Source organism: Neoarius graeffei, chromosome 9, assembly GCF_027579695.1.
Source record: "Neoarius graeffei isolate fNeoGra1 chromosome 9, fNeoGra1.pri, whole genome shotgun sequence".
NCBI lineage: Eukaryota > Metazoa > Chordata > Actinopteri > Siluriformes > Ariidae > Neoarius > Neoarius graeffei.
The window spans coordinates 17,110,698-17,138,268 of NC_083577.1; the positions used below are offsets into that span (position 1 = coordinate 17,110,698).

Here is a 27,571-nt window from a genome sequence, read left to right on the forward strand (position 1 = left end):
ATGTGAGGAACCTTAAAAGTGCTCAGAGTTGAAGGTTTCCCCAACTGCTGCCTACACAGTGCACACATCGAAAGAAGAGGAAAAAGGGAACTGCTCACGGCTTCAGTCTCCTCCTTTATCATATGTGCCTATATCTGTGCATGTCTTCATCACTCTCTCTCTCCATCTCTCCCTCGAGCACACTATCATTACCCTTTCAGTTTAACCCTTACCTTCACCATGACGACCTTCAAAAGCCAGGTGAGAATGATAGATGGATTCAAACTACTTTATTGATCTCCGAGAGGAAATTTGGGGCATTTTGGGAATTTGTGTGTCAGAGTGAGCAGGTTCATGAATGTCCTGAAATATTAATATTGTGATAAAGACCAAATTGTTATATAACATGTTTATTTGAGTTGTTCATTTTGATCAAGATTACTACCATTTGTTGGGCAATTCTGTCACAGCTTTATCATTAAAATATTTAGAATTAATATAGAATTAAGTGCAGTATTGCACCGCAAAATGTGGCGCAATTTTTATAATTGCAAGTCATGCTATAATAGTGAATTGTAATTCCTGAACACTGAATCATTAAGATTTTTAAGGTGATCGTTCGTGTGTAAGTGTTAATTATTAATCATGTTCTATTAACACCACTAACATTCTTTTCTGTATGCAAACTACATTCAAAGCCATACAGCACTAGTAAATATGAATTACTGATCAAAGCATTATGTATTAAAAAGGATTTGTTTCAACTCCCAGTGATGAGGCAGGACATATAAAATTAGTGTCTTTATATAATGCGTGACTTCCAGGCTGTAGGAGCGTTACAGATGATCAGCTGTCATGGTGTGAAGAACATTTTAAGAGAACTGAAACTGTGACTACTCTTTCAATTTTAATAGACTGACTGTCTTTAAGCCTGCAATAACTACATATGATTGACTTTCATCATTCAGGATGATGATGATGATTCCACAGGATTTTTCCACAGCATCTATTCTTCCAGAAAGTTAATGACAGCACCATGTACATTTAGGATACGAATAACTCCTGGTCTTGTGCTCTTATTATACTGTTCTTTAAATCAGTTTTTCTTTCATGAAATTGGGGTCAAGTGATGTCCAGTGATTTGCGAATCACAGCCAGGGAGTTAGTGATATTTTTGTGTTGTTGCACCTTTATCAAAGGTGTATTATATTAGCTCACATGTATTGAATAAACTTAATCCAAGCCTGGATAACTCAAAACATTCAAAACCATGTCAGCCTGGACCCAAATGTGTTCTGGTAGTGGAAAGTTCAGGAATAAAAATCCTTCTAGCTGTAATAAATAGACCAAATATTACTGTGCACATTTATATCAAATAAATATTTTTAAGAAGAAAAATCTTTGCTCCTGTGAATTTTTGTTCGAAACATTCACACTGAGCGTTTTCTCAGAAGGTAACTAAGATATTACCTTAAAGATATTAAGAGTACAAGTTTTGAAGCAGCTTTGAACTTTCATTCCCTTCCTGATGTTACAGGATATGAACTGATCATTTTCTATATCTAAGCTCAATGTACATTGGTGTTTGAAAGTTTGTGAGCCCTTTAGAATTTTCTATATTTCTGCATAAATATGACCTAAAACATCATAAGATTTTCACACAAGTCCTAAAAGTAGATAAAGAGAAGGCAGTTAAACAAATGAGAAAAAAATTATACTTGGTAATTTATTTATTGAGGAAAATGATCCAATATTACAGATCTGTGAATGGCAAAAGTATGTGAACCTTTTCTTTCAGTATCTGGTGTGACCCCCTTGTGCAGCAATAACTGCAACTAAACATTTCCGGTAACCGTTGATCAGTCCTGCACACCGGCTTGGAGGAATTTTAACCCATTCCTCCATACAGAACAGCTTCAATTCTGGGACGTTGTTGGGTTTCCTCATATGAACTGCTTGCTTCAGGTCCTTCCACAACATTTCGATTGGATTAAGGTCAGGACTTTGATTTGGCCATTCCAAAACATTAACTTTATTCTTCTTTAACCATTCTTTAGTAGAACGACTTGTGTGCTTAGGGCCGTTGTCTTGCTGCATGGCCCACCTTCTCTTGAGATTCAGTTCATGGACAGATGTCCTGACATTTTCCTTTAGAATTCACTGGTATAATTCAGAATTCATTGTTCCATCAATGATGACAAGCCTTCCTGGCCCAGATGCAGCAAAACAGGCCCAAACCATGATACTACCACCATCACCATGTTTCACAGATGGGATAAGGTTCTTATGCTGGAATGCAGTGTTTTCCTTCCTCCAAACATAATGCTTCTCATTTAAACCAAAAAGTTCTATTTTGGTCCCATCCGTCCACAAAACATTTTTCCAATAGCCTTCTGGCTTGTCCATGTGATTTTTAGCAAACTGCAGAAGAGCAGCAACGTTCTTTTTGGAGAGCAGTAGCTTTCTCCTTGCAGCCCTGCCATGCACACCATTGTTGTTCAGTGTTCTTCTGATGGTGGACTCATGAGCATTAACATTAGCCAATGTGAGAGAGGCCTTCAGTTGCTTAGAAGTTACCCTGGGGTCCTTTGTGACCTCAACAACTATTACACGCCTTGCTCTTGGAGTGATCTTTGTTGGTCGACCACTCCTGGGGAGGATAACAATGGCCTTGAATTTCCTCCATTTGTACACAATCTGTCTGACTGTGGATTGGTGGAGTCCAAACTCTTTAGAGATGATTTTGTAACCTTTTCCAGCATGATGAGCATCAACAACGCTTTTTCTGAGGTCCTCAGAAATCTCCTTTGTTCATGCCATGATGCACTTCCACAAACATGTGTTGTTAAGATCAGACTTTGATAGATCCCTGTTCTTTAAATAAAACAGGGTGCCCACTCACACCTGATTGTCATCCCATTGATTGAAAACACCTGACTCTAATTTCACCTTCAAATTAACTGCTAATCCTAGAGGTTCACATCCTTTTGCCACTCACAGGTATGTAATATTGGATAATTTTCCTCAATAAATAAATGGCCAAGTATAATATTTTTGTCTCATTTGTTTAACTGGGTTCTCTTTATCTACTTTTAGGACTTGTGTGAAAATCTGATGATGTTTCAGGTCATATTCATGCAGAAATATAGAAAATTCTAAAGGGTTCACAAACTTTCAAGCACCACTGTAAGTGTGTGTGCTTTGATGATGTATTCAGCCATTTCTCTCATGTCCACTCTGTTCTTCATGCAGTGCATCATGAGTTTCAGTGTGTGGATGATCTTGTCCTGTGGACTTGCCCATGCCTGCACAGTGCCTGTGAAAGGTAATGTGAGTGAAAAATAATGTATCTTGTGTAAATTAAGCTTTAGTTATTTGTTCATTCATTTTCAGTAATTGCTTTATCAGAGTGATAACTTATTATTAACTGTTTAGTTAGAAGACATGGCCAGCAGGTCCAAGCAAAAATAACTGAAGTAGTAGATGGGATTGGTCAAACTTTGTGGGAACAGATGGGATAAAACAGACAGTCCTGCATGCTCCTGAAGAGAATTATGACTTGTTTCAGCAAATGAGGCCATTCAAATTGATCACGTGGCTCAGCTCATATAAGTCTGCCAAAATTTTTCTAAACCAGACAACACTTCCTTTATTATGACCAGTGATTATTGTTCTCTGCATTATTAATAATGTGTTGCTGTGTCTGTCTGTGATGCATAAAAAAAAAAACCCCACCAACAACGAAACCTTGCACTCACCAGCCACTTTAATAGGAACTTGTTGATTCTAAGATCCCTGTTCTTGGCTGCAGGAGTGGAACCCAATGTGGTCTTCTGCTCTTGCATGCTGAGATGCTTTTCTACTCACCACAGTTGTAAAGAGTGATTATATGAGTTGCTATATCCTTCCTGGCAGCTCAAACCAATCTGGCCATTTTCCTCTGACCTCTCTTATCAACAAGACATTTGTTTCCACCAACAGAACTGTTGCTCGCTCAATGTTTTTTGCACCATTCTGTGTAAACTCTAGAGACTGTTGTGTGTGAAAACCCCAGGAGATCAGCAATTTTTGAAATACTCAAACCAGTCCATCTGGCACCAACACCCATGCCACAGTTAAAGTCACACTTTGAGATAACAAATTTTCCCCATTCTAATGTTTGAAGTGAATATTAACTGAAGCTCTTGATTTGTATCTGCATGAGTTTATGTACTGTACTGCAGTTAAGGGACTGGCCTGATTAGAGAACTGCATAAAACAGCAGGTGGATGGGTTTTCCTAATAAAGTAGCTGGTTGAGTGTATTTCCATTTATCCTGATAACTGATCATCTCCATTAATACGCACAGCTGAGAGTCAAACACATGACTCGTTATCCACACAAACAGCTCAAAATATAAAAATATACAAAAAGTGGTGTCTTTTGAAGCATTTAAACAGTTAGTTAAAGTGAGAAATGAATGAGTAATGGTGTTGCCTGCATTTAAAAAAAAGTTCACATCTGTGAATCAGCTCTCAAACAAACCTTCTCATTCACTGATGCACACTTTTACGCAGGGATTGAGGCATCTGTTAGAGAAACCGATAGAGTATATTTTAGAGTTTATCTTATAGCATTTTTAGTTCATCAAACAACAGGCTGTTTTTTTTTTTTAAGACGATCCTGACACATGGCACCTGGATATAGATTGCTGTATGATGTCAGCTATGCCAGTAAACAATGTTAACACATAATAGGGACAGACAATAAGACTAGAAGGGTCCTCGTTAGAGTGCATAACTCCACCAAGCCGCATATTCAGGTTTACTTCAAAACTGACTCGATTGTTCTCTGGTCCATGGCCCACCTTTCCTCCAAATTTCATCAAAATCTGTTTACTACTTTTTGAGTTATGTTCGGAACAAACAAGCAAACAAGCGGAAGCAAAAACATAACCTCCTCCAACATAGTTGGTGGAGGTAATAAAGACTGGACAGAGATCATGCATTTTAAACAAATACAGGTACATAATTGTAGGTGCAGTATTTTCTTTCTTTCTTTCTTTCTTTCTTTCTTTCTTTCTTTCTTTCTTTCTTTCTTTCTTTCTTTCTTTCTTTCTTTCTTTCTTTCTTTCTTCCAGAAACATTGCTAGAATTGTTTCATACTTTCGTGCTTAATATGCTCTAAAGGGATGACCAGGACAGCATTAATTTACAAAGGAAGCACATGATTTTTTTAAGAATCTGTCAAATATTAACTTTTTGTACGTCATTCTTAAATCAGCATTCTCCATCATTAGTAAAACAACAAATCTTCACATGATTACAATAAAATGCTGCTTAAAGGACCCCAGTTTGACTGGCAGCAGTACTATGGTCAACTTTGTTGTAAATTCTGATGGTGTGGGAAAAGTCAAGTAAAGTCTACACTTTTTGGAATTTAACAAACCAAAAACTGTAAAGTAAATCTGAAAATATTGTTCAGTAACTTTGCTATAATATTAACATTTCATATTATCTCAACTATAAACAGTTACTTGATTTTAGAAAATACTTTGTTTTTGAAGACCAATTTCCTAGCTTACTCAGTCACATTAAGTAGAAAGCTTTCCAGAAATGCCCACTTCTGTTTTAAATCACAATCTACAACTACAACTATTTAGAGTACTAAATAGATGCAGATAATGGTATTGCAGTACACCACTAGCACCTAACTCAGATTTGATTAGAACGATGATAGTCATGTACCTTTATGTCCATATCTTTATCCCAAAACTTATAGACACTTGTGTTTTTCTAGCCGGTTGTGAAGTGATTGGTGAAGAGATTGAGGATTTCCACGCTCAGGGAGAAGCTATGGCCATCACATTCCCATTTCTGGAAGCTTACATTTGGTACATGAAACTGCCTGTAGACAATAGCACCACGTTCCAGGTGTTCCACAGCAAGCATTGTGACCTCAGAAACCAGGGTCACAGGGTGATACAGAAGGGTCGGGTCCTCTGGCTCCTCCCTTGTTTGCCCTCAGACTCAGGAACGTACACCTATGTGCTCAGGTAGGCTCAGGAAAAAACACCTGAAAGACTGATATTTTAATCTTTACTCATGTTTTTATATGAATATGCCCAAGTCCAAGAACCATCATTTAGCTGAATCTGATACTGATTCATCACATTGTTTTTTTTAACAAAAGCAATAATTCTTCACTAATTAAAAGAAAAAAAAAACTCTGAAAGCAGAACTAAAGAGAACACAAAACAAATAGCTAATAAATAATCCCTAAATAACGTGGTTAGTTTTTCTGAGACATGTTTATTACCGGAAGTGTTTTGTATCTTTTTTTGTTTCACACAAATGTTCTTTTCATCCAGATTAGTTCTATGTACAATTTCTCAAAACTTTTGACACTTTTGGTGTTACTTCATGCTCTGATGGAGTGACGACAAGCTATGTACTGAGGAAGGAAATCAAGTTGTTCAGTATCTCAGACTTTCGTGTTTCCTGACACTGTGTGATGCAATGCTGTTTATACACACAGACACAACAGACAACAACAGTTATAGCTCCATCTGGAAGCAGAATCACTTTCATGCCCAGCACATAGTTTAGTGTCACTCAGTACCAGCGTTAGACTCAGTAAGGGGGCATGGCCTAAAGTCTGAAGGCAGGATTGTGCAAGTGATTTATTATGATGTAGTTTGAAATGGACAAAGTTATTTAAGGAATGACACTTCATGTGTTATAAGAAAATAATCACTGTGATTATTTTCATCTCAAAATGTTTTATTCCTCTTATGCCACAGAAAAAAAGGTTAGTTTTATATATATATATATATATATATATATATATATATATATATATATATATATATATATATATATATATATATACACACTACAAGTTTGGGGTCACCCAGACAATTTTGTTTTCCATGAAAAGTCACACTTTTATTTACCACCATAAGTTGTAAAATGAATAGAAAATATAGTCAAGACATTTTTCTGGCCATTTTGAGCATTTAATCGACCCCACAAATGTGATGCTCCAGAAACTCAATCTGCTCAAAGGAAGGTCAGTTTTATAGCTTCTCTAAAGAGCTAAACTGTTTTCAGCTGTGCTAACATGATTGTACAAGGGTTTTCTAATCATCCATTAGCCTTCTGAGGCAATGAGCAAACACATTGTACCATTAGAACACTGGAGTGAGAGTTGCTGGAAATGGGCCTCTATACACCTATGTAGATATTGCGCCAAAAACCAGACATTTGCAGCTAGAATAGTCATTTACCACATTAGCAATGTAGAGTGTATTTCTGATTAGTTTAAAGTGATCTTCATTGAAAAGAACAGTGCTTTTCTTTCAAAAATAAGGAAATTTCAAAGTGACCCCAAACTTTTGAACAGTAGTGTGTGTGTATATATCTCATCTCATCTCATCTCATTATCTCTAGCTGCTTTATCCTTCTACAGGGTTGCAGGCAAGGTGGAGCCTATCCCAGCTGACTATGGGCGAAAGGCGGGGTACACCCTGGACAAGTCGCCAGGTCATCACAGGGCTGACACATAGACACAGACAACCATTCACACTCACAGTCACACCTACAGTCAATTTAGAGTCACCAGTTAACCTAAAGGCCCGGTCCCACTGGCCGATGGACACAAAACGTATGCAAAAAGGACACAGCGGACGAGCAAAATTTCGGGGGTGGTTCTATCCATTTTCATCCGCTCCAGAAATGGACAAAATTGGCGAAAATTTGCGAAAACAGAACGGAAAAGAATGGACGTGGGTAGTATATAGCGGGGATGTTAAACGCATGTTCATAGGAAGCCTAGCGGATGGAAGTGGATGACAGCTCCGAAGGGGTTACCGGGTGATAACTGAGAAGCGGACGCATAGCAGAAAGAGCGGATGCATAGCGGATGAAGGGGATGCATCACGTACGCCTAACGGAAACAAAGGGGATGTTGCGCGGATGTATATCGGATGCAGACCGATTGTCCGCTAGGTGTCCTTCTACATACTCTAGACATCCTAAATATACGAGATACATCCCAGATATAAACGCTTTGTCCGTTTTGAATACTTTATATACGAGATGCATACGCTTACATCCTTTCTATTTCCGTGCTACTAACGATGAATAGACGTTTCATGTACCTTATCTTTCCTCCCTCTTTCCGTTTTCAGCTGCAGCGGATGTGAGTTGCGAGGATGCCCAGAGGATGCAGAGAGGATAAAGCAGACGTTTAACGGATGATAACGGACATAGAACGTTTGTTGCTCGTATATGTCGCGGATTTACATCGTACACGGCGGAAAGTTCATCCGTTCTAAAAGTTTTGTGCAGCTCAAAACTTTTTGCGCGGATGAAATCACAGTGGACGGATGCTCGATGGATAGAGCGTATGAAGCACATATGCAATGAGTACACAACGGAGGCATAGCGTTTTCCAACGGATGGCAAAATGTTTTTACGTTTTACATCCTCTTTGCATCCGTAAGTGCAGTGGGACCGGGCCTTAACCTGCATGTCTTTGGACTGTGGGGGAAACTGGAGCACCCAGAGGAAACCCACGCGGACACGGGGAGAACATGCAAACTCCGCACAGAAAGGCCCTCGCCGGCCACAGGGCTCGAACCCGGACCTTCTTGCTGTGAGGCGGCAGCGCTAACCACTACACCACCATGCCGCCCGTGTGTGTGTGTGTGTGTATATATATATATATATATATATGTGTGTGTTGTGGAACTTTTTCATAAGACAAGTTGCTTCTAATTATGATTGATATGATAAAACAGGAACGCCCACCTTCTCTGTTCTGAAGACTTTCCCCATGGTGAAATATTTACTGACTTTCAAAGTGCTGACACTGGAGACTCCTTCCTTAAATGTTAAACAAACATCTCCTTAGAGAAGACTATCAACTACATTAACAAAGACATTTTCTTTGTTAAATAGCAAGATTTTTTTTAAATCAGTTAATTTCTGCATTTAAATTATGTGGAGCGTCCATGTATACAAGTCCATGTAAGTGCCTTGTTAACTAGTGTTGTAGTCAAGACCACCTAAACCAAGACCAAGTCATGACCAAGAACAAAGTGTATCAAGACCAAGACTTTGAGGGGTTGACATCAAGTCAAGACCAGGGCAGGGCAAGACCGAATCAAGACTAGGACCAGACCAGTGTGTATGAAGGGAGGAGGGGTGACAGTCATTAACAGTAATGAACATTTGAAATTAGCAATGAGTCACATTATTGGTTGCATTTGAAGCAGAAAGTTTTACATCCAATCACAGTAACAATGTTAACAAATAAATCAGACAATGCGCAGGCAATTTAGTGAAATTCCCTGAGTTGTGGTCTTGACTGGTTTTGAAAAAAAGTCCAAAGTCCTCTATGTCTGAAACCAAAACAAGATGGAGTAAAAATCTGGTCAGTTCCGAGAGTTTCAAAAAGTGATCTTGAGACCAGCCTCAAGTACTACAGTCCTACTTGTTACTAGAGAAACAATGACATATTAGAAGTGTATTAAGATAAAATTGTGATTTGCGGGCGGCACAGTGGTGTAGTGGTTAGCGCTGTTGCCTCACAGCAAAAAGGTCCTGGGTTCGAGCCCTGGGGCCGGCGAGGGCCTTTCTGTGTGGAGTTTGCATGTTCTCCCCGTGTCCGCGTGGGTTTCCTCCGGGTGCTCTGGTTTCCCCCACAGTCCAAAAGACATGCAGGTTAGGTTAACTGGTGACTCTAAATTGACCGTAGGTGTGAATGTGAGTATGAATGGTTGTCTGTGTCTATGTGTCAGCCCTGTGATGACCTGGCGACTTGTCCAGGGTGTACCCCGCCTTTTGCCTGTAGTCAGCTGGGATAGGCTCCAGCTTGCCTGCGACCCTGTAGAAGGATAAAGCGGCTAGAGGAGATGAGATGAGATTGTGATTTGCCAGCTAAACTGCGGAGACAGTTTTCTCTTTTAGAGAAAATTAATCAGCACCTCCTGACCAATCAGAATTGAGAATTAAACAGCACTGTATTATTTTCTTTAATGAATCCAGACCTATTGTGATTCTTCATAAAACACTGAGACATACTCGTGTGTGTGTGTGTGTGTGTGTGTGTGTGTGAGAGAGAGATGTATAAGCTTCTATACATCAATAATTGTTAATAATGTTGTAGCTTCTTTTTCTCACGTATGTTTCTGTTGTCCATTTAGCAGCGACACATTCTGCCTTACTGGTAGCTTCACTGTGACCATCTATGAGAAAGGAAGAGAAGACATGGAGATGATGTCACATCCTGTTTCTACAAGGCCAGCTGAGGACCTGTCCATTGGATGTCCGCACATAAATCATTTCAACAGGCTGGAAAGTCCACGCTGGTTCAAGGTACGTTTTTTTGTCTCATATGACAGGAGGAGAAGAATGAAGGCCTGTTTAGTAATAGGGAGATGGACAGATTGATTGTCTAGACTAGGGTTGAACCACAAACCTGAAACTTCCTAAAAGTATGTCAGTGCTCAGTAACACACTGGTTATTGTGTTATGTCCAGGGTTTTCATGATGGTGTCCCGTTAATAAACGGGTCTCATTATGAAATTTTGCCAGGAGACAGTCTTATCATCAGAAACGTTTCCACAGAGGACGAGGGCCTGTACACCTGCTGGCTGATGGTGATTTTCGACAATGCACAATACAACGTTAGCAGGACCTGGAAACTACAAGTATTATGTAAGACAACAACCTCCAACATTACTTAGTCATGCACACAACTGTTACACTCATCCTCACCATAGCAATGTAATGGATAAGACTGGGTTAGCACTGTAGTGCTCACAACACAACAGGAGTCAAGAACTGTTTATAATCAAATAGAAATGAATGCACTTTTCATCATTCATCACACACACACACACACATATATATATACACACACACACACACACACACACAATGGTACTTGAAAGTTTGTGAACCCTTTATAATTTTCTGCATAAATGTACGAGTGTGTGTGTATATATATATATATATATATATATATATATATATATATATATATATATATATATAATGCTAATTAATTTTGTTTTTGATTATTATGACTTCTGCATTCATGGGTCAGGATAAAAACTTTTCACATTTCCAACCATTTGAAGAAAAAAAAAAACTATGTAGAACTAGAAGGATACTCAATCAAGTACATGCAACCGCCAAGCCACATATTAGAATATCTACAATAAATAAATAAATAAATATCTCGAGATTTGCATTAAAATCTAATCAAATTTTTCCTTGGCCCATGCTCCACCTTTCCTCCAAATTTCATCAAAATCTGTTCACTACTTTTTGAGTTACGTTGGGAAAAGGCAAAAAAAAAAAATCCTGGATCTGCATAAATCTGGATCCTCTCTATCCCAAATTACATCAAAATCAACTCAGTTGTTCCTTGGCCTATGGTTCACATTTCCTCCAAATCTCATCAAAATCTGTTCACTACTTTTTGAGTTACGTTGGAAACAAGCAAACAAACGAACATGAAAACATAACCTCCTCCAACCAGGCTGGCAGAGGTAAACATTTAATTTCATAATTTTTGCAGGCATCTTTTCTTTACAGCATTTCTTTGCATGTAAAGCAAAGCAAGACTTTTGCCCAGTGCTTCAGGTTACAATGAGTTACTGAGTAAAAGCAGTAGGGTTGATGATGCACAAAGGGAGTTGGTTATTAAGACAGAACAATCAGTGCTGTGTGTAATGTGAGTTGGTAGTGTATAGTGTCTGAGAGTGGAATGAACTGAATGGAATATATATAGAAAGAGGAAACCTAGATGCCACATTGGGTGAAAAAGGAAAGTGTCAGCAGAGTTACAGAGGCAACTTTCCGGCATGTCATGTGAGACTCATTAAAATAAATAAAATAAATAATTATATAAATTAAAATTTTATTTATATATATATATATATATATATATATATATATATATATATATATATATATATATATATATATATATATATATATATATATATAAATTTCTAACAGTTAATGATATTTACAAAAGTTTTTGATAGTGAACCAAGTTTTTAGACCATTTATGTTTAGGGCATTTGGCAGATGTCGTTATCCAACTGAGCAGCTGAGGCTCAAGGCCCAGCAGCGGCAGCTTGGAGTGTTGGAATTTGAGCTCACAACCTTCTTTGTGAAAAGTTTTTAATATTTTAAGAGCTTGGTAGCGGAAGTGATATTTGAAAGCTATTAGAAAAGAAGCAAAGCAAACTTTGGCCAATCAGTGTGAAGTGATGGCTATTAAACTGAACTTTTTTTTTTTGTTAGCAAAATGCTGATCTGGGTCCAAGCCCTTAACATGATAGTGATTTAATCATTTGTAAAGTAGTAAACAGTTTCTAATAAAACAGAGACATGGAGACTCATAAAGTATGATCCTTATAGTTGTATAAGACTGATTTTAGTTAAGCAGTTATCTTGTGATGTTAATGGTGAGGAATAATTGTGGTTGTAATTGTTTACTCTGTGCATTGAGTTTTTGTGTGTTTGTAATATTTCTGCACATTTTCCCTCAGCTCCAGTCACCAGCGTACCAGAGTCCCACACAGAACCCACCACCAAATCACGAGAAGCTACTCTGACATGTGAGTGATGCTAGACAGCTAATATGGTGTGTGTGTGTGTGTGTGTGTGTGTGTGTGTGTGTGTGTGTGTGTGTGTATATTCAGTGCATATAGTATGTTGACACATTACACTATGCTTAATGTACCCTACATGGAGATGCACCATTCTAAATAAATTATACAACCAAATTCACTTTTATAACAGCTTTTAGATCCTCTCGGTTACAATATAAGCTTCAATTCAAACTATTTTTCTGTTCTGTAAGATGAATAAAAGGCCACAATGTTGTGTAATGATGTGAATGTTTCCTTGCAGCTCCCAGCCTGCCGCCTCCTTACATAACCACTCCTGTAAACGGCTCTGTGATTGAAAGTCATCTTGGTGAGTTTCATCTCTTGAATTAATGACGAGATGGATAAAGTGGAAGATAAAACACTGTGATGTACACGTTACACAAACCATAAAGACCACTGTAACCCAGCACTGCTTTCATTTTATCATGTATTTCGATAAATGATTGTTCATGGTGCTATCACATAGTGAGTCCACACTGACCATCAGGCATCAAGCAGCAAAAACAATTAACACAGTGTTATAGGAGTGTACATGTGTTGGTGCCTGAATGAAGGAGTATGTATTGTGGGCAATATACAGCACCAGTCAAAAGTTTGGACACACTTCGTATTTGTTCATAGGTTTTTCTGTATTGTGACTATTTTCTACATTGTAGAACAATACTGAAGACATCAAAACTATGAAATAACATTTAGAACATGTATGGATATATGTGGCAAACAAAAAAAAGTTAAAAAAAACCCAAACAAACAAGTTTCATATTTTAGATTCTTCAAAGTGTCCACCGTTTACCTTGATGATGCTTTACACACTATGAGGATTATCTTAACCAGCTTCATGAGGGGGCGGCACGGTGGTGTAGTGGTTAGCTCACAGCAAGAAGGTCTGGGTTTGAGCCCCATGGTTGTCGAGGGCCTTTCTGTGCGGAGTTTGCATGTTCTCCCCGTGTCTGCGTGGGTTTCCTCCGGGTGCTCCGGTTTCCCCCACAGTCCAAAGACATGCAGGTTAGGTTAACTGGTGACTCTAAATTGACCGTAGGTGTGAATGTGAGTGTGAATGGTTGTCTGTGTCTATGTGTCAGCCCTGTGATGACCTGGCGACTTGCCCAGGGTGTACCCCGCCTTTCGCCCATAGTCAGCTGGGATAGGCTCCAGCTTGCCTGCGACCCTGTAGAACAGGATAAAGCGGCTAGAGATAATGAGATGAGATGAGATGAAAAATAGTAAATATTTTTATTATTTAGCCCAATTTTTATTTATTTATATAGCCCAATTACACAACTGTAGTAATCCATATTATGTCAAGAACCGAACAACTAAGTAAAGAAAAATGACATCCAGCATTACTTTAGGAAACAAAATGACTTGATTAATCAAAAAAGAAAAACATTGAATTACAAGGGTTTTTTTATTTAAATAAAGAACCTTCTGAAAGGAGTTGAGGATACTCTGTATTCCTGGGAGGGGCATCAGTCCTGACCAGGATAGAGCCATGATTGATTAATTAATTAATTAATTTGATTTTGAAAATAAATGGTGTGTGAACAATATATTCAGATACATTTTAATACAAATATTTCTCAAAACATTTTCTTGCAACCTTTAAACAAGGAATAAAACACTCGGGGGTATGCTGTTATAGGAAAACAATTGACAGTGTTGTCCTGATGTGAAGTGGAGTAAGAGTTACATTATAAATTTCATTCTTCTCCTGATTAGATTAGATTAGATAAAACTTTATTGATGTCCTGCAATGATTTATTCCTCTTACACCACAGCAAGTGTTTTTCTTTCTTAAATAATGACACATTTTGCTTTTTTTTATTTACCACATTTAATGTAGTGATTGTCAACAAAACAAATTAGATCCTGTTATAACTCACAGTATGTTACAGCAGCTGTAAAGTCATTTGTTCAAGTTTTCTTCTTTTACTTTACATGCAGCTTCTTATGTTAGTGAGAAACCACAGAACTTTCTTTCTGAGCCTTCTGAAGACTTTTCCATGGCAAAAAATACTTAGCTACAGCTTTACCTCTAACCAAGAGAAAGCCCTGACACTGGCGACTCCTTCGACAAATGCTAAATAAATGTCCGGGGAGCAGAAGGAAGAGGTGTGGGGGCGGGGCGAGGGGTGTGTGTGTGACACAGACATGATGGTGCCCTGAGACTTAGAGGTTTATAACATTAATGAACACCTTGTGACCAGTCAGAATTGACAATTCAACAGCACTGTGGTATGAATGTAAAATAAAAGTAATAAATGTTGCTTTGTGTTTTGATAAAAGACTCAAAAGCAGCTCTAAGTTGTTGATCTGACCATAATAGTTTGTGTAAAATGGTTGTAAAAGAGAAGAAAGATTTAGATGTGCATTTGTCTGAGTGTGTTTGATGTGTCTTGTGTTCAGGCTCCAGTTTGGTAATTCAGTGTAAGGCGTTTGTAGGTGAACAGTCACCCGACATCACTGGGCTCACCTGGTTGGTGGACGGCCAGTCGGTGGACAGCTCTTACCTGCGTGATCGGGCGTTTCAGGAAGCCAGAAGGTGAGAGTTCAAAACTGTTTTTATTCACTTTTGCAGCCCTGAGAGATGAACAGAAAGAGACCTGTGCACCAAAAAATAAATACAAATTAAAAAATAAAAAACAAACAAACCCACTCTAAACATTTTTTCATCTTCATTAGTCTCCATCACATATTTGTAAATAAACCAAAATCTTAATTTTCTCAAATAGTGCAGTCACTTTCAGCTGTACTCTAAAATGTAAATCATTTATGTCAGAATAAACAAATATCCCCACTGCCTTTAAGTGTAGTTCATTAAAACTGTAAAAAAACAAAACAAAACAAAAAACCCTAAGCTAAAACGATGATCTTGATGCAGTTGAGTCTGCAAACCTTTCCTTTGAAAAACAAGATGTTTACTCGGGCATATTTTACAAATGTTAAAAGGTGTATGATTTAACAATTATTTGCCAAAGGTGAAGTGAATATCAGTGATTAATGCCTAAGACAAAGTTGAGGTTATTATTCACCAATATTCACTGAGCCTGAGGAGGATAATTGTTTTCGTATAAATACACAGGTGATTATTTAAACACACACACACACACACACACACACACACACACACACACACACACACACACACACACACACACATATATTTTATTTTCAAACTTCAAAAGTGGCATCCAAATGTAATAACGGGGCGGTGCAGGCTTGTGTCACTTATCAACACCAAGTCGCATAAAATACTTTGTTTTGAAATCGACAAAATAAATCACAATTCCACCCTACCTTTGAATAGTTTTAGTCCAAACTTCACAGCATCTTTAGTACTTTTAGGAACAGCATTTTCTTTCATTATTTGTAATTCTTCCTCACTTACGGTGATGAAGTGCTTGGCTGCCATTTTACTGAGTCACTCGAGGTGATTATGGAGAAATAGTCTGGATCTCTAGACCAATCAGCACGCACAATTTCCTATAATCACCTGCATATTTATGTTAAAAGATATTAATAGGGAGCACTAATCACTTTGCTGCCAAAACCAGGCAAACCGAATAACAAATGTGAAAACTTTAGGCCAATCAGTCTTTTAAATGTGGATTTAAAAATTTTGAGTAAAATAATAGCCAGGAGACTTGAGAAAATAATTCTGGATATTATTGACAAAAATCAAAATGGCTTTGTACAAGGTAGGCAAGGCTTTCATAATGTTAGGAGAATTCTAAATATAATATTTGAGGAAAAAGGAGCAGCAGATACAGCATTACTGTCAATAGACACTGAAAAAGCTTTTGAGAGAGTGGAATGGCTCTATTTATTTGAAATCCTCACACGTTTTGGCTTTGGAGAAAACTTTCATAAATGGATAAAACTACTTTATACAGAACCATATGCTGAAATCATGACTAATTGTAATATATCCAAGGTCATTAAGATACAAAGAGGATGGAGACAAGGAGATCCCCTATCCCCTCTACTGTTCATTATGGCTATAGAACCACTGGCAATAGCAGTAAGAACACACCAAAACATAACAGGCAAATCAATTGGACAGAGGGAACACCGTCTGGCTCTGTTTGCAGATGACGTAATAATATTTCTTATAAAGATGGAAAAATCAATTCCTGAACTACTAGAACTCATTAATGTAATAATGGAAAATCTCAGGATATAAATTAAACAAATCAAAATCATCAATAATGTTCTTAAATCAATTAGAAAGTACAACCCCAATTCCAAAAAAGTTGGGACAAAGTACAAATTGTAAATAAAAACAGAATGCAATGATGTGGAAGTTTCAAAATTCCATATTTTATTCAGAATAGAACATAGATGACATATCAAATGTTTAAACTGAGAAAATGTATCATTTAAAGAGAAAAATGAGGTGATTTTTAAATTTCATGACAACAACATCTCAAAAAAGTTGGGACAAGGCCATGTTTACCACTGTGAGACATCCCCTTTTCTCTTTAAAACAGTCTGTAAATGTCTGGGGACTGAGGAGACAAGTTGCTCAAGTTTAGGGATAGGAATGTTAACCCATTCTTGTCTAATGTAGGATTCTAGTTGCTCAACTGTCTTGGGTCTTTTTTGTCGTATCTTCCGTTTTATGATGCGCCAAATGTTTTCTATGGGTGAAAGATCTGGACTGCAGGCTGACCAGTTCAGTACCCGGACCCTTCTTCTATGCAGCCATGATGCTGTAATAGATGCAGTATGTGGTTTGGCATTGTCATGTTGGAAAATGCAAGGTCTTCCCTGAAATAGACATTGTCTGGATGGGAGCATATGTTGCTCTAGAACCTGGATATACCTTTCAGCATTGATGGTGTCTTTTCAGATGTGTAAGCTGCCCATGCCATACGCACTAATGCAACCCTATACCATCAGAGATGCAGGCTTCTGAGCTGAGCACTGATAACAACTTAGGTCGTTCTTCTCCTCTTTAGTCTGAATGACACGGTGTCCCTGATTTCCATAAAGAACTTCAAATTTTGATTCGTCTGACCACAGAACAGTTTTCCACTTTGCCACAGTCCATTTTAAATGAGCCTTGGTCCAGAGAAGACGTCTGCGCTTCTGGATCATGTTTAGATACGGCTTCTTCTTTGAACTATAGAGTTTTAGCTGGCAACGGCGGATGGCACGATTAATTGTGTTCACAGATAATGTTCTCTGGAAATATTCCTGAGCCCATTTTGTGATTTCCAATACAGAAGCATGCCTGTATGTGTTGCAGTGCTGTCTAAGGGCCCGAAGATCACGGGCACCCAGTATGGTTTTCCGGCCTTGACCCTTACGCACAGAGATTCTTCCAGATTCTCTGAATCTTTTGATGATATTATGCACTGTAGATGATATGTTCAAACTCTTTGCAATTTTACACTGTCGAACTCCTTTCTGATATTGCTCCACTATTTGTTGGCGCAGAATTAGGGGAATTGGTGATCCTCTTCCTGTCTTTACTTCTGAGAGCCGCTGCCACTCCAAGATGCTCTTTTTATACTCAGTCATGTTAATGACCTGTTGCCAATTGACCTAATGAGTTGCAATTTGGTTCCTTTTTTGTACCTTTAACTTTTGTAAATTACTGCATTCCGTTTTTATTTACAATTTGTATTTTGTCCCAACTTTTTTGGAATCGGGGTTGTAAAAGTCCTCCTGAAATAGCCACTCAGTTTAAAATTGTGGATTGCTTTACATATCTAGGCATTCAAATTGTCCCACAACTTAAATATATTGTAGCTAGTAACTATGAACCATTAATGCAAGAAATCTCAAAGTTACTGGACAGGTGGACACCCATACCAATGTCACTAATAGGAAAAATAAACGTCCTTAAAATGAATATACTGCCTAAACTACTGTATTTGTTTCAAAATCTTCCACTTCCTCCTCCAAGTAACCTGTTCACTCAACTTAAAAGATTGTTTGTTAGATTTTTGTGGAATAACAGATGTCCCTGGACATGACTGTCACTATTGGACTTACCATATGACAGCGGGGGACTCAAATGTCCCAGCCCACTCTGGTACTATTGGGCAGCACAATTAAGAACACTGTTGTTTTACTATACAGAGAGAGATGCCCCTCTCTGGAAAGAAATGGAGGAACTCCAGCTAAGTCTACCCCTCCCAATATACAGGTAGTCGTCGACTTACGACTGCGTTTGGTTATGACTGACCAGTCATAAACCGATCTGGTCGTAAGTCGGCCTATGTTAGGCCTATGTTAAATGAATGTAAGTATATTGTGATGTGTAATGATATTGTAATCATCTTAAAGTCTTGTTTTATCAACATTTTCTTATTTCATTACCTTGGCTCATTATTTGGTTTAAGTCAAACACTGCATACTACACTGTGTACAGTACAATTCGTTTAATATGTGCAAAACAAAAAATACGAAATACAGGTGTGAAAAATAGAAAACATTTTAGTTTGAAACATACCAAAATACAAATGTAAAACATAGCAAAATACAAAATTTAGTGACCGCTGGCATGACTGGTGCTTGGCTGTGGGTCGTCTACGTCATCATCAGCTGTTGCAGCGCTCAGGCTGGCGGAAGGATTTGCTCGTTTCATAAACCAGGAGCTGGGGCGGAAACTGTATGACGGAGTGCGCGAGGGAGTGCAAGAGAGACTGCGCATGTGCCTGGAGCTGGGGTGGAAACTGTATGACGGAGTGTGCAAGGGAGTGCGAGAGAGACTGCGCATGTGCCTGGAGCTGGGGCGGAAACTGTTGTACGCGGCGAGAGGCGCTGCTGGGAGCTGGGGCGGAAACTGTCGTACGCTCAGCTAGCTCAGCTGGGAAACACTTGCCAGTCATAACCAGACGGTCGTAAAGTCGATCGGTCGTAAGTCGCATAGGTCGTAAGTCGACGACTACCTGTATCTGTACTCAGCAAGCACTAAAATCCTTAAAAATAATACAAAAAATCCTATCATGAAAAATATGATTGTAGTGTGGCATCAAGTTAAAAAAATATCTGAGAGAAATGTCCTCTCTCTGTCTTCAGCCCAATATGGGGAAACAACTCCTTCCCTCCAGGTAAAACAGACGGGGAATTTAATTCTTGGGCCACTAAGGGGCTGGGAAAAATAGGAGATCTTTACAACTCGCAAAATGTGCTAAAGACATTTGAAGAAATAGTCGATAAATTTAACATACCCCGCAATCATTTTTTAAAAAATACCTACAGTTGAGAAATTTCATCAGAACACATCAAAATCAAACATTATGCATCCCTGAAATGTCTAACATAGAAAAATTAATGAATACAAATAGTTTAGGGAGAGGTTTCATTTCCAAAATGTATAAATGCCTGATAGACGGAAGTACAGAAATATCTGCACGATGGCTGGAGGCATGGAGAGAGGATCTACAGGAGGACATCCCAATAGGAAAATGGGAAGAGGCATGTTCTAAACCACAATCGAAAACTACTAACACCCGCCTGAAATTACTACAATACAATTGGTTGATGCAAATGTATATCACCCCAGAAAAACTTAACAGATATAATAGCGCTATACCTGATATTTGTATTAAATGTGAGAAGGAAAAAGGTACATTTTGCCATTGTATTTGGCAACGTATAGAAATACAAACATTCTGGAAAGAAATAAAACAATGTATTCAAAATATTTTGCAGATTCAAATACCCTTAATCCCACAGTTGTTTATATTAGGTTTATATCCAGATAATTTGAAGATTAAAAAATATCAACGAATGTTTGTAGACTTAAGTGTGTTAATGGCAAAGAGATTAATAGCCCTCTCATGGAAAAACACTAGAAATCCAAGTGTAGGCAAGTGGTTGTCTGAACTATCTACAACTCTCCCCTTAGAGAAAATTACATATACAATAAAACATCAACAACATAATTTTCACCAGATCTGGGACCCCTTCATTTGCTATCTATCGAGAACAGATTTATCACGTGTAATGGAAGAGCCTGGAGACGTGTAAACAGTGGTCCTCTGCGGTACCTGATATGGCAGAATTACGTTTTTCTTTTTCCCTATTCAGTGAACTGAAATGGACAAACTTACTAACCTGATTCCCAACCAAGAACTGGAATAATTTGGAGAGCGGGTGATGGGGTGGTGGTGTGTGTGTGGGGGGTATGTTCGTTCAAGACATGTAACTGTATTTCTTTGTATTTTCCTGTTCCTGTTGTCTTGTTATAAAAGCAATAAAAAAGAATGTTGGTAAAAAAAATATTCATAGTGAAACAACTGGAATAATTTTGAAGGTAAAACCAATCCAAACCACTTTAAGGACTTTTTAAAGGCCCGGTCCCACTGCACTTACGGATGCAAAGAGGATGTAAAACGTAAAAAAATCTTTGCCATCCGTTGGAAAACGCTATGCATCCGTTGTGTACTCATTGCATACGTGCTTCATACGCTCTATCCATCGAGCATCCGTCCACTGTGATTTCATCCGCGCAAAAAGTTTTGAGCTGCACAAAACTTTTAGAACAGATGAACTTTCCGCCGTGTACGATGTAAATCCGCGACATATACGAGCAACAAACGTTCTATGTCCGTTATCATCCGTTAAACGTCTGCTGTATCCTCTCTGCATCCTCTGGGCATCCTCGCAACTCACATCCGCTGCAGCTGAAAACGGAAAGAGGGAGGAAAGATAAGGTACATGAAACGTCTATTCATCGTTAGTAGCACGGAAATAGAAATGTAAGCGTATGCATCTCGTATATAAAGTATTCAAAACGGACAAAGCGTTTATATCTGGGATGTATCTCGTATATTTAGGATCTCTGGAGTATGTCTAGAGTATGTAGAAGGACACCTAGCGGACAATCGATATTTTGTATAAAAAGGGGGAGAAAATCATCTAGTAGTAGAGATGTATCGATGTAGCCGCCAGCACGTCTTTCCGCTTTATGCTGACGGCGTGCGTGCTGCATCCCTTTATATCCGCGGAGCAGACGCAATTCATACCCCCCGCATGAGCAGTGAACGGTCTGCATCCGATATACATCCGCGCAACATCCCCTTTGTTTCCGTTAGGCGTACGTGATGCATCCCCTTCATCCGCTATGCATCCGCTCTTTCTGCTATGCGTCCGCTTCTCAGTTATCACCGGTAACCCCTTCGGAGCTGTCATCCACTTCCATCCGCTTCCATCCGCTAGGCTTCCTATGAACATACGTTTAACATCCCCGCTATATACTACCCACGTCCGTTCTTTTCCGTTCTGTTTTCGCAAATTTTCGCCAATTTTGTCCATTTCTGGAGCGGATGAAAACGGATAGAGCCACCCCCGAAATTTTGCTTGTCCGCTGTGTCCTTTTTGCATACGTTTTGTGTCCATCGGCCAGTGGGACCGGGCCTTAAGGTCTCTGGGTTTTTTTTGGTCTTTGGTGTTCATTGTAATGGTTTGCATGATCAATTTCTGTTTTAAGTCTCTTGACATATGTCTAAATAAATAAATAAATAAAAACACACACACACACACACACACTGTATATACTGTGTGTGTGTATATATATATATATATATATATATATATACACACACACACATACAGGTGTCCACATACTTTTGGCCATATAGTGTGTGTGTGTGTGTGTATATATATATATATATATATATATATATATATATATATATATATATATACACACACACACACACACACACACATATTCTTGTGTGTATATATATATATATATATATATATATATATATATATACACACACACACTATATGGCCAAAAGTATGTGGACACCTGACATCCCACCCATATGGTTCTTCCCTGAACTGCCACAAAGTTAAAGAACACAATACAAACACAATAGAATGTGTTTGTATGCCGTAGCATTAGTTTCCCTTCACTGGAACTACAAACATGTTCCAGCATGACCATGTCCCTGTGATTCACAGAGAGCACAGTCAGTTTTACTCGCTTGGTTCTATGTCTCTTGACTCACACTTCGACTCTTAATTGCTTGCAGCAAAAGTTGAGAGTTCGAGTCTCTTTGAAATTTAAATACAATTTAACAAATTAAACATGTAAATTAGAGCAGATCAGAAATACTTTTATTGCCAGGTATGTGGACACACACGAGGAATTTGACTCCGGTATCACTTAGCTCTCATAGTACAAAACAGATAAAAAGCATATACACAAAAACAAACAAACAAAAAAATGGTGCAATAGGTGCATAGTGCAAAGTAATCCAGGTAAGTTAAGTATGAAATAGATAAATAAATATTAAGTATACAGTGTGCACAGAATGACGGTATGAGTGTGCAGATATTTTACAAGTGATATTACTGATATATGAATCTGGATTTTAGCTGTTCATCACAGAAAGGATTTTCCCTTTTGGTGCAATATGGTGCATAGTGCAAAGATGAAATAGTAAATATAAATAAGTATAAATATAATACAAGTAACAATGAGCACAGAATGACAGAATGAGTGTGCAGATATTTTGCAACTGATATTACTGATATATGAATCTGGATTTTAGCTGTTCATCACAGAGACAGCCTGAGGGAAGAAACTATTCTTGTGTCTGGTTGTTTTTGCATACAGTGATCTATATCACCTCCCTGAGGGGAGAAGTTTAAACAGTTTGTGACCAGGGTGTGATGGGTCCGCAGAGATGTTACCTGCCCGCTTCCTAACTCTGGACAAGTATAGGTCTTGGATGGAGGGCAGGTTGACACCAATAATTTTCTCTGCAGACCTTATTGTCCATTGCAGTCTGTTCTTCTCCTGTTTGGTGACAGATCCAAACCAAACAGTGATGGAAGAGCAAAGAACAGACTGAATGATGGCAGAGTAGAATTGTGTCAGCAGCTCCTTAGGCAGGTTGAGCTTCCTGAGCTGGCGCAGAAAGTACAACCTCTTCTGAGCCTTTTTGATGATAGTGGCTGTGTAGGTCTCCCACTTCAAGTCCCGGAAGATTGTGGAACCCAGAAACCTGAAGCTTTCAACAGCAGTCACAGTGTTGTTGGTGATGGTGATGGGTAGCAGAGTGGGGTGGGGGGGGGGGGGGGGGGGGGGCGGGGCTCCTCCTAAAGTCCACTGTCATCTCCACAGTTTTGAGCGTGTTCAGCTCCAGATTGTTCTGACCGCGCCAACAGACCAGCCGTTCAACCTCCCATCTATATGCAGACTCATCACTATCTCGGATGAGGCCGATGACCGTTGTATCGTCCGCAAATTTCAGGAGTTTAACAGACGAGTCTCTTGAGGTGCAGTCGTTGGCATAAAGGGAGAAGAGCAGTGGGGAGAGCACACACCCTTGGGGGGTGCCAGTGCTGATAGTCCGAGTGCTGGATATGATGCTCCCCATCCTCACCTGCTGCTTCCTGTCAGTCGGGAAGTTTGTAATCCACTGACAGGTGGAGGAGGGCACAGTGAGCTGGGTGAGCTTGGTGTGGAGGATGTCTGGAACAATGGTGTTGAATGCCGAACTGAAGTCCACAAACAGGATCCTGGTATACGTCCCTGCAGTGTCAAGGTGTTGCAGGATGTACCGGTAGTGTAGACCCATATTTATAGCATCATCCACTGACCTGTTTGCCTGGTAGGCAAACTGCAGGGGGTCCAGCAGGGGGTCTGTGATGTCCTTCAGGTATGACAACACCAGTCTCTCGAAGGACTTCATGACTACAGATGTGAGGGCAACAGGCCTGTAGTCACTCAGTCCTGTGATATTGGTTTTCTTATCACAATGATGGGCGACACAGTGGTGTAGTAGTTAGCACTGTCGCCTCACAGCAAGAAGGTTCTAGGTTCAAGCCCAGTGGCCGATGGGGGCCTTTCTGTGTGGGGTTTGCATGTTCTTCCCATGTCTGTGTGGGCTTCCTCCAGGTGCTCCAGTTTCCCCCACAGTCCAAAGACATGCAGGTTAGGCTAATCGGTGGCTCTAAATTGACTATAGGTGTGAATGTGTGTGTGAATGGCTGTTTGTCTCTGTCAGCCCTGTGATGATTTGGCAACTTGTCCAGGGTGTACCCCACCTCTCACCCATAGTCAGCTGGGATAGGCTCCAGCTTGCCCGTGACCCTGCACAGGATAAACAGTTATGGATAATGGATGGATGGAAATTAGGGCAGATCAGTGGGGACATAAACTTTTGATCTTGCAAATAGGAATGGCTAATATGTATGCAATACAAAAAAAACCCCACAACCAAACATGAAAAAACACTTGACTAAATATGAAGTCTTCATTTAGAAACTCAGAAATGGGGTGAACATGTAAAATGTATGCACTTAACTCTGTCTTTATTTTAAAACTAGAACCAGGGGGAAAAAAATTAGAGTGATGGAGTAGTGTAATACTCTGAGGTGGGATTCAGTGAGTGTTAAGCATGTGGCTGTTTGCAGGGTGTCAGCTGGCCAGGTGGAGGCGCTGCTGATCTTCCTGGAAGTGTATGAGGAGGACACAAGGGCCGAGCTGAAGTGTGTCGCTCAGAACCTGTCAGGAAAACAGGAAGTTGGTGTAGAAATTAAACTGGAAGGTAAGTGTACATTGAAGATTGAAATTGGAGAATTTTATGTAATATGACACACACACACTGTTTAGCAACCACTAAGCCTGACAGGCATTTAGGTATTTAACCTTAATGCAATTTGTACACAGGTATATTAAATTGTGCTTGTTCCAAAATGTCATGTTTCTGTAGTAACAGCATATCCACAGGGATTTCTATTTTGAATGCACCACATGATCTAAGGCTAATAATAATTATTCTATCCACATTCACTGGATATGAGCAATCGCATGCTCTGATTGGTGACTCTACTACTAGGATATCAAGTCAAGTTTATTTGTATAGCGCTTTTAACAATAAACAGTGTCGCAAAGCAGCTTTACAGAATTTGAACGACTTAAAATATGAGCTAATTTTATATCAGGGTATCAGCTCATATACTGTGAGTAGAGAAAACAAAATGGTGGAACGTGTTGCTGAACCAACCGAGGACAAAATAACAACTCTACTTGAAAACAAAACTCCCAAAAATACAAAAAAGCAACAAAATATGGAATGAAAGTATTTGATGGTAACAACATACCTTTTTTATTTTTTAAGAATTATTATTGTAGCATTTTTCACAAATTGCTACTGTCATTTCACCGGTTTGTTTACATTCTTCATCTTTAAGCTTTAAAATTTGTTGAAAATTTTTTTAGACTGGTTCAAAAGCGGGCGGCACGGTGGTGTAGTGGTTAGCGCTGTCGCCTCACAGCAAGAAGGTCCGGGTTCGAGCCCCGTGGCCGGTGAGGGCCTTTCTGTGTGGAGTTTGCATGTTCTCCCCGTGTCCGCGTGGGTTTCCTCCGGGTGCTCCGGTTTCCCCCACAGTCCAAAGACATGCAGGTTAGGTTAACTGGTGACTCTAAATTGACCGTAGGTGTGAATGTGAGTGTGAATGGTTGTCTGTGTCTATGTGTCAGCCCTGTGATGACCTGGCGACTTGTCCAGGGTGTACCCCGCCTTTCGCCCGTAGTCAGCTGGGATAGGCTCCAGCTTGCCTGCGACCCTGTAGAACAGGATAAAGCGGCTAGAGATAATGAGATGAGATGAGATGGTTCAAAAGCTCAATGAAATTTGAAAATTACATCGCTGAAATGTCCAAAGAATAATTAAATAAATGTCTAAAGCTAGTCTATACCTCAGCACGACAGCAAGACGGTACTTTCTACAAAAACAAAAAAAAACATTAGTCAATTCGTGCCGCCATTGATAGGTTTTTAAGAAGTCTGCCTAAGCGGAAATGATTTTGTTGGACATCTTGTTTATACAAAATGTCTGACAAAATCATTAAATGTTCAGCTGGTTTTTTAAAATGTTTTATATGTCAGTGATTCTAACAGAGTATAAATAATGTTGTTTTTATTTATCAAAATCCATTGAATGTGGATATAAAAAACAGTTATTCAATTCAATCTCATCGTACATGGCTTATAGCCGACTCGGTGCTACGCGCCTCATCAGCTATCAGCTCATGTACGACTCAGTTTCATGGAATAACTTAAATGGCTGATATTTAACCAAGAAAGTCATTGATATGGTAAATCTTTATGTATGGAGACATTTATTTCTCATTTATGGAAGGAGTTTCCAGTGTGAATGCTTTTGAATAGTCAGAGGAAGTTTTCTGACACAGGAAAAATCTTTGCTGTTTCTCAGTAACATTGCAAGCTTCATTTTTGTCATAGTAATCTCTGTATTAATGCTCATGTGAAACACTCACATTTTAACTGTACTTTTTATCTCTGTCACAGACTCCATGTTGGCATGGTTAGTGGTGATTCCTATAGCCTCCTGCTTCTTCTTGCTTGTGGTGTGTGTGTTTCTGCGTCTGCTCTGCCACAAACAACACAAACACGACTACATCCTGGCTCGACAGAACAGCACCTTTTAAATGCCTTTTGTCTTTCCAATGCACATACTTCCCTTCATTGGGGTTTGTTCAACTGTTTTTTTTTTTTAAATGTTTTATATGTCAGTGATTCTAACAGAGTATAAATAATGATGCTGTGTATATAGTCTTCAGTAAAAAAGAATAAAGTTTGCCTTCTATAAGTCTTTTTTCTGGATGTATATAGTTTATATTTCTCTCACTCAGCTACATAAGCCCCTGTATTTTCAGACTGTGCACGATTACTTTGTGTTCATGTTTCAGTGCATAACATCTACACTACCTCCATCATGAACTATCTAACCTGTCATGCCCAATATTTATTTAGTTCAATTAAACTATTCCCATTTCACCACTTACTGGAGCTGGAGAACCTGACAAAGAAAACATATCAAATGATGGAACTGAGAAATCTTATTGTTTTTTGAAGAAAAAAAAATGCTGTATGCTCATTTTGAATTTAATGCAACATGTTTCAAAAAAAGT

At 39.0% G+C, this 27,571-nt stretch overlaps 1 protein-coding gene across 1 annotated transcript; it reads left to right on the forward strand.

Moving 5' to 3' along the window:
• Positions 1–178: 178 nt before the first annotated feature.
• Positions 179–27,212, forward strand: LOC132891143 (interleukin-1 receptor type 2). The gene is made up of 10 exons (XM_060928601.1): positions 179–240; positions 3,232–3,304; positions 5,758–6,013; positions 10,169–10,340; positions 10,505–10,682; positions 12,533–12,601; positions 12,897–12,962; positions 15,062–15,197; positions 25,049–25,182; positions 26,949–27,212. Exons 1-10 carry the CDS (start codon positions 220–222, stop codon positions 27,086–27,088), a joined length of 1,245 nt encoding a protein of 414 aa, XP_060784584.1. The 5' UTR covers positions 179–219; the 3' UTR covers positions 27,089–27,212.
• Positions 27,213–27,571: the final 359 nt, after the last annotated feature.

Bases quoted from the DNA above. Each gene is read 5' to 3' on its own strand.
- LOC132891143 (XM_060928601.1), top strand. From the start codon at position 220: ATGACGACCTTCAAAAGCCAG. The intron at 241-3,231 runs GTGAGAATGATA...TTCTTCATGCAG, and splicing joins TGACGACCTTCAAAAGCCAG to TGCATCATGAGTTTCAGTGT. The intron at 10,341-10,504 runs GTACGTTTTTTT...TGTTATGTCCAG, and splicing joins AAAGTCCACGCTGGTTCAAG to GGTTTTCATGATGGTGTCCC.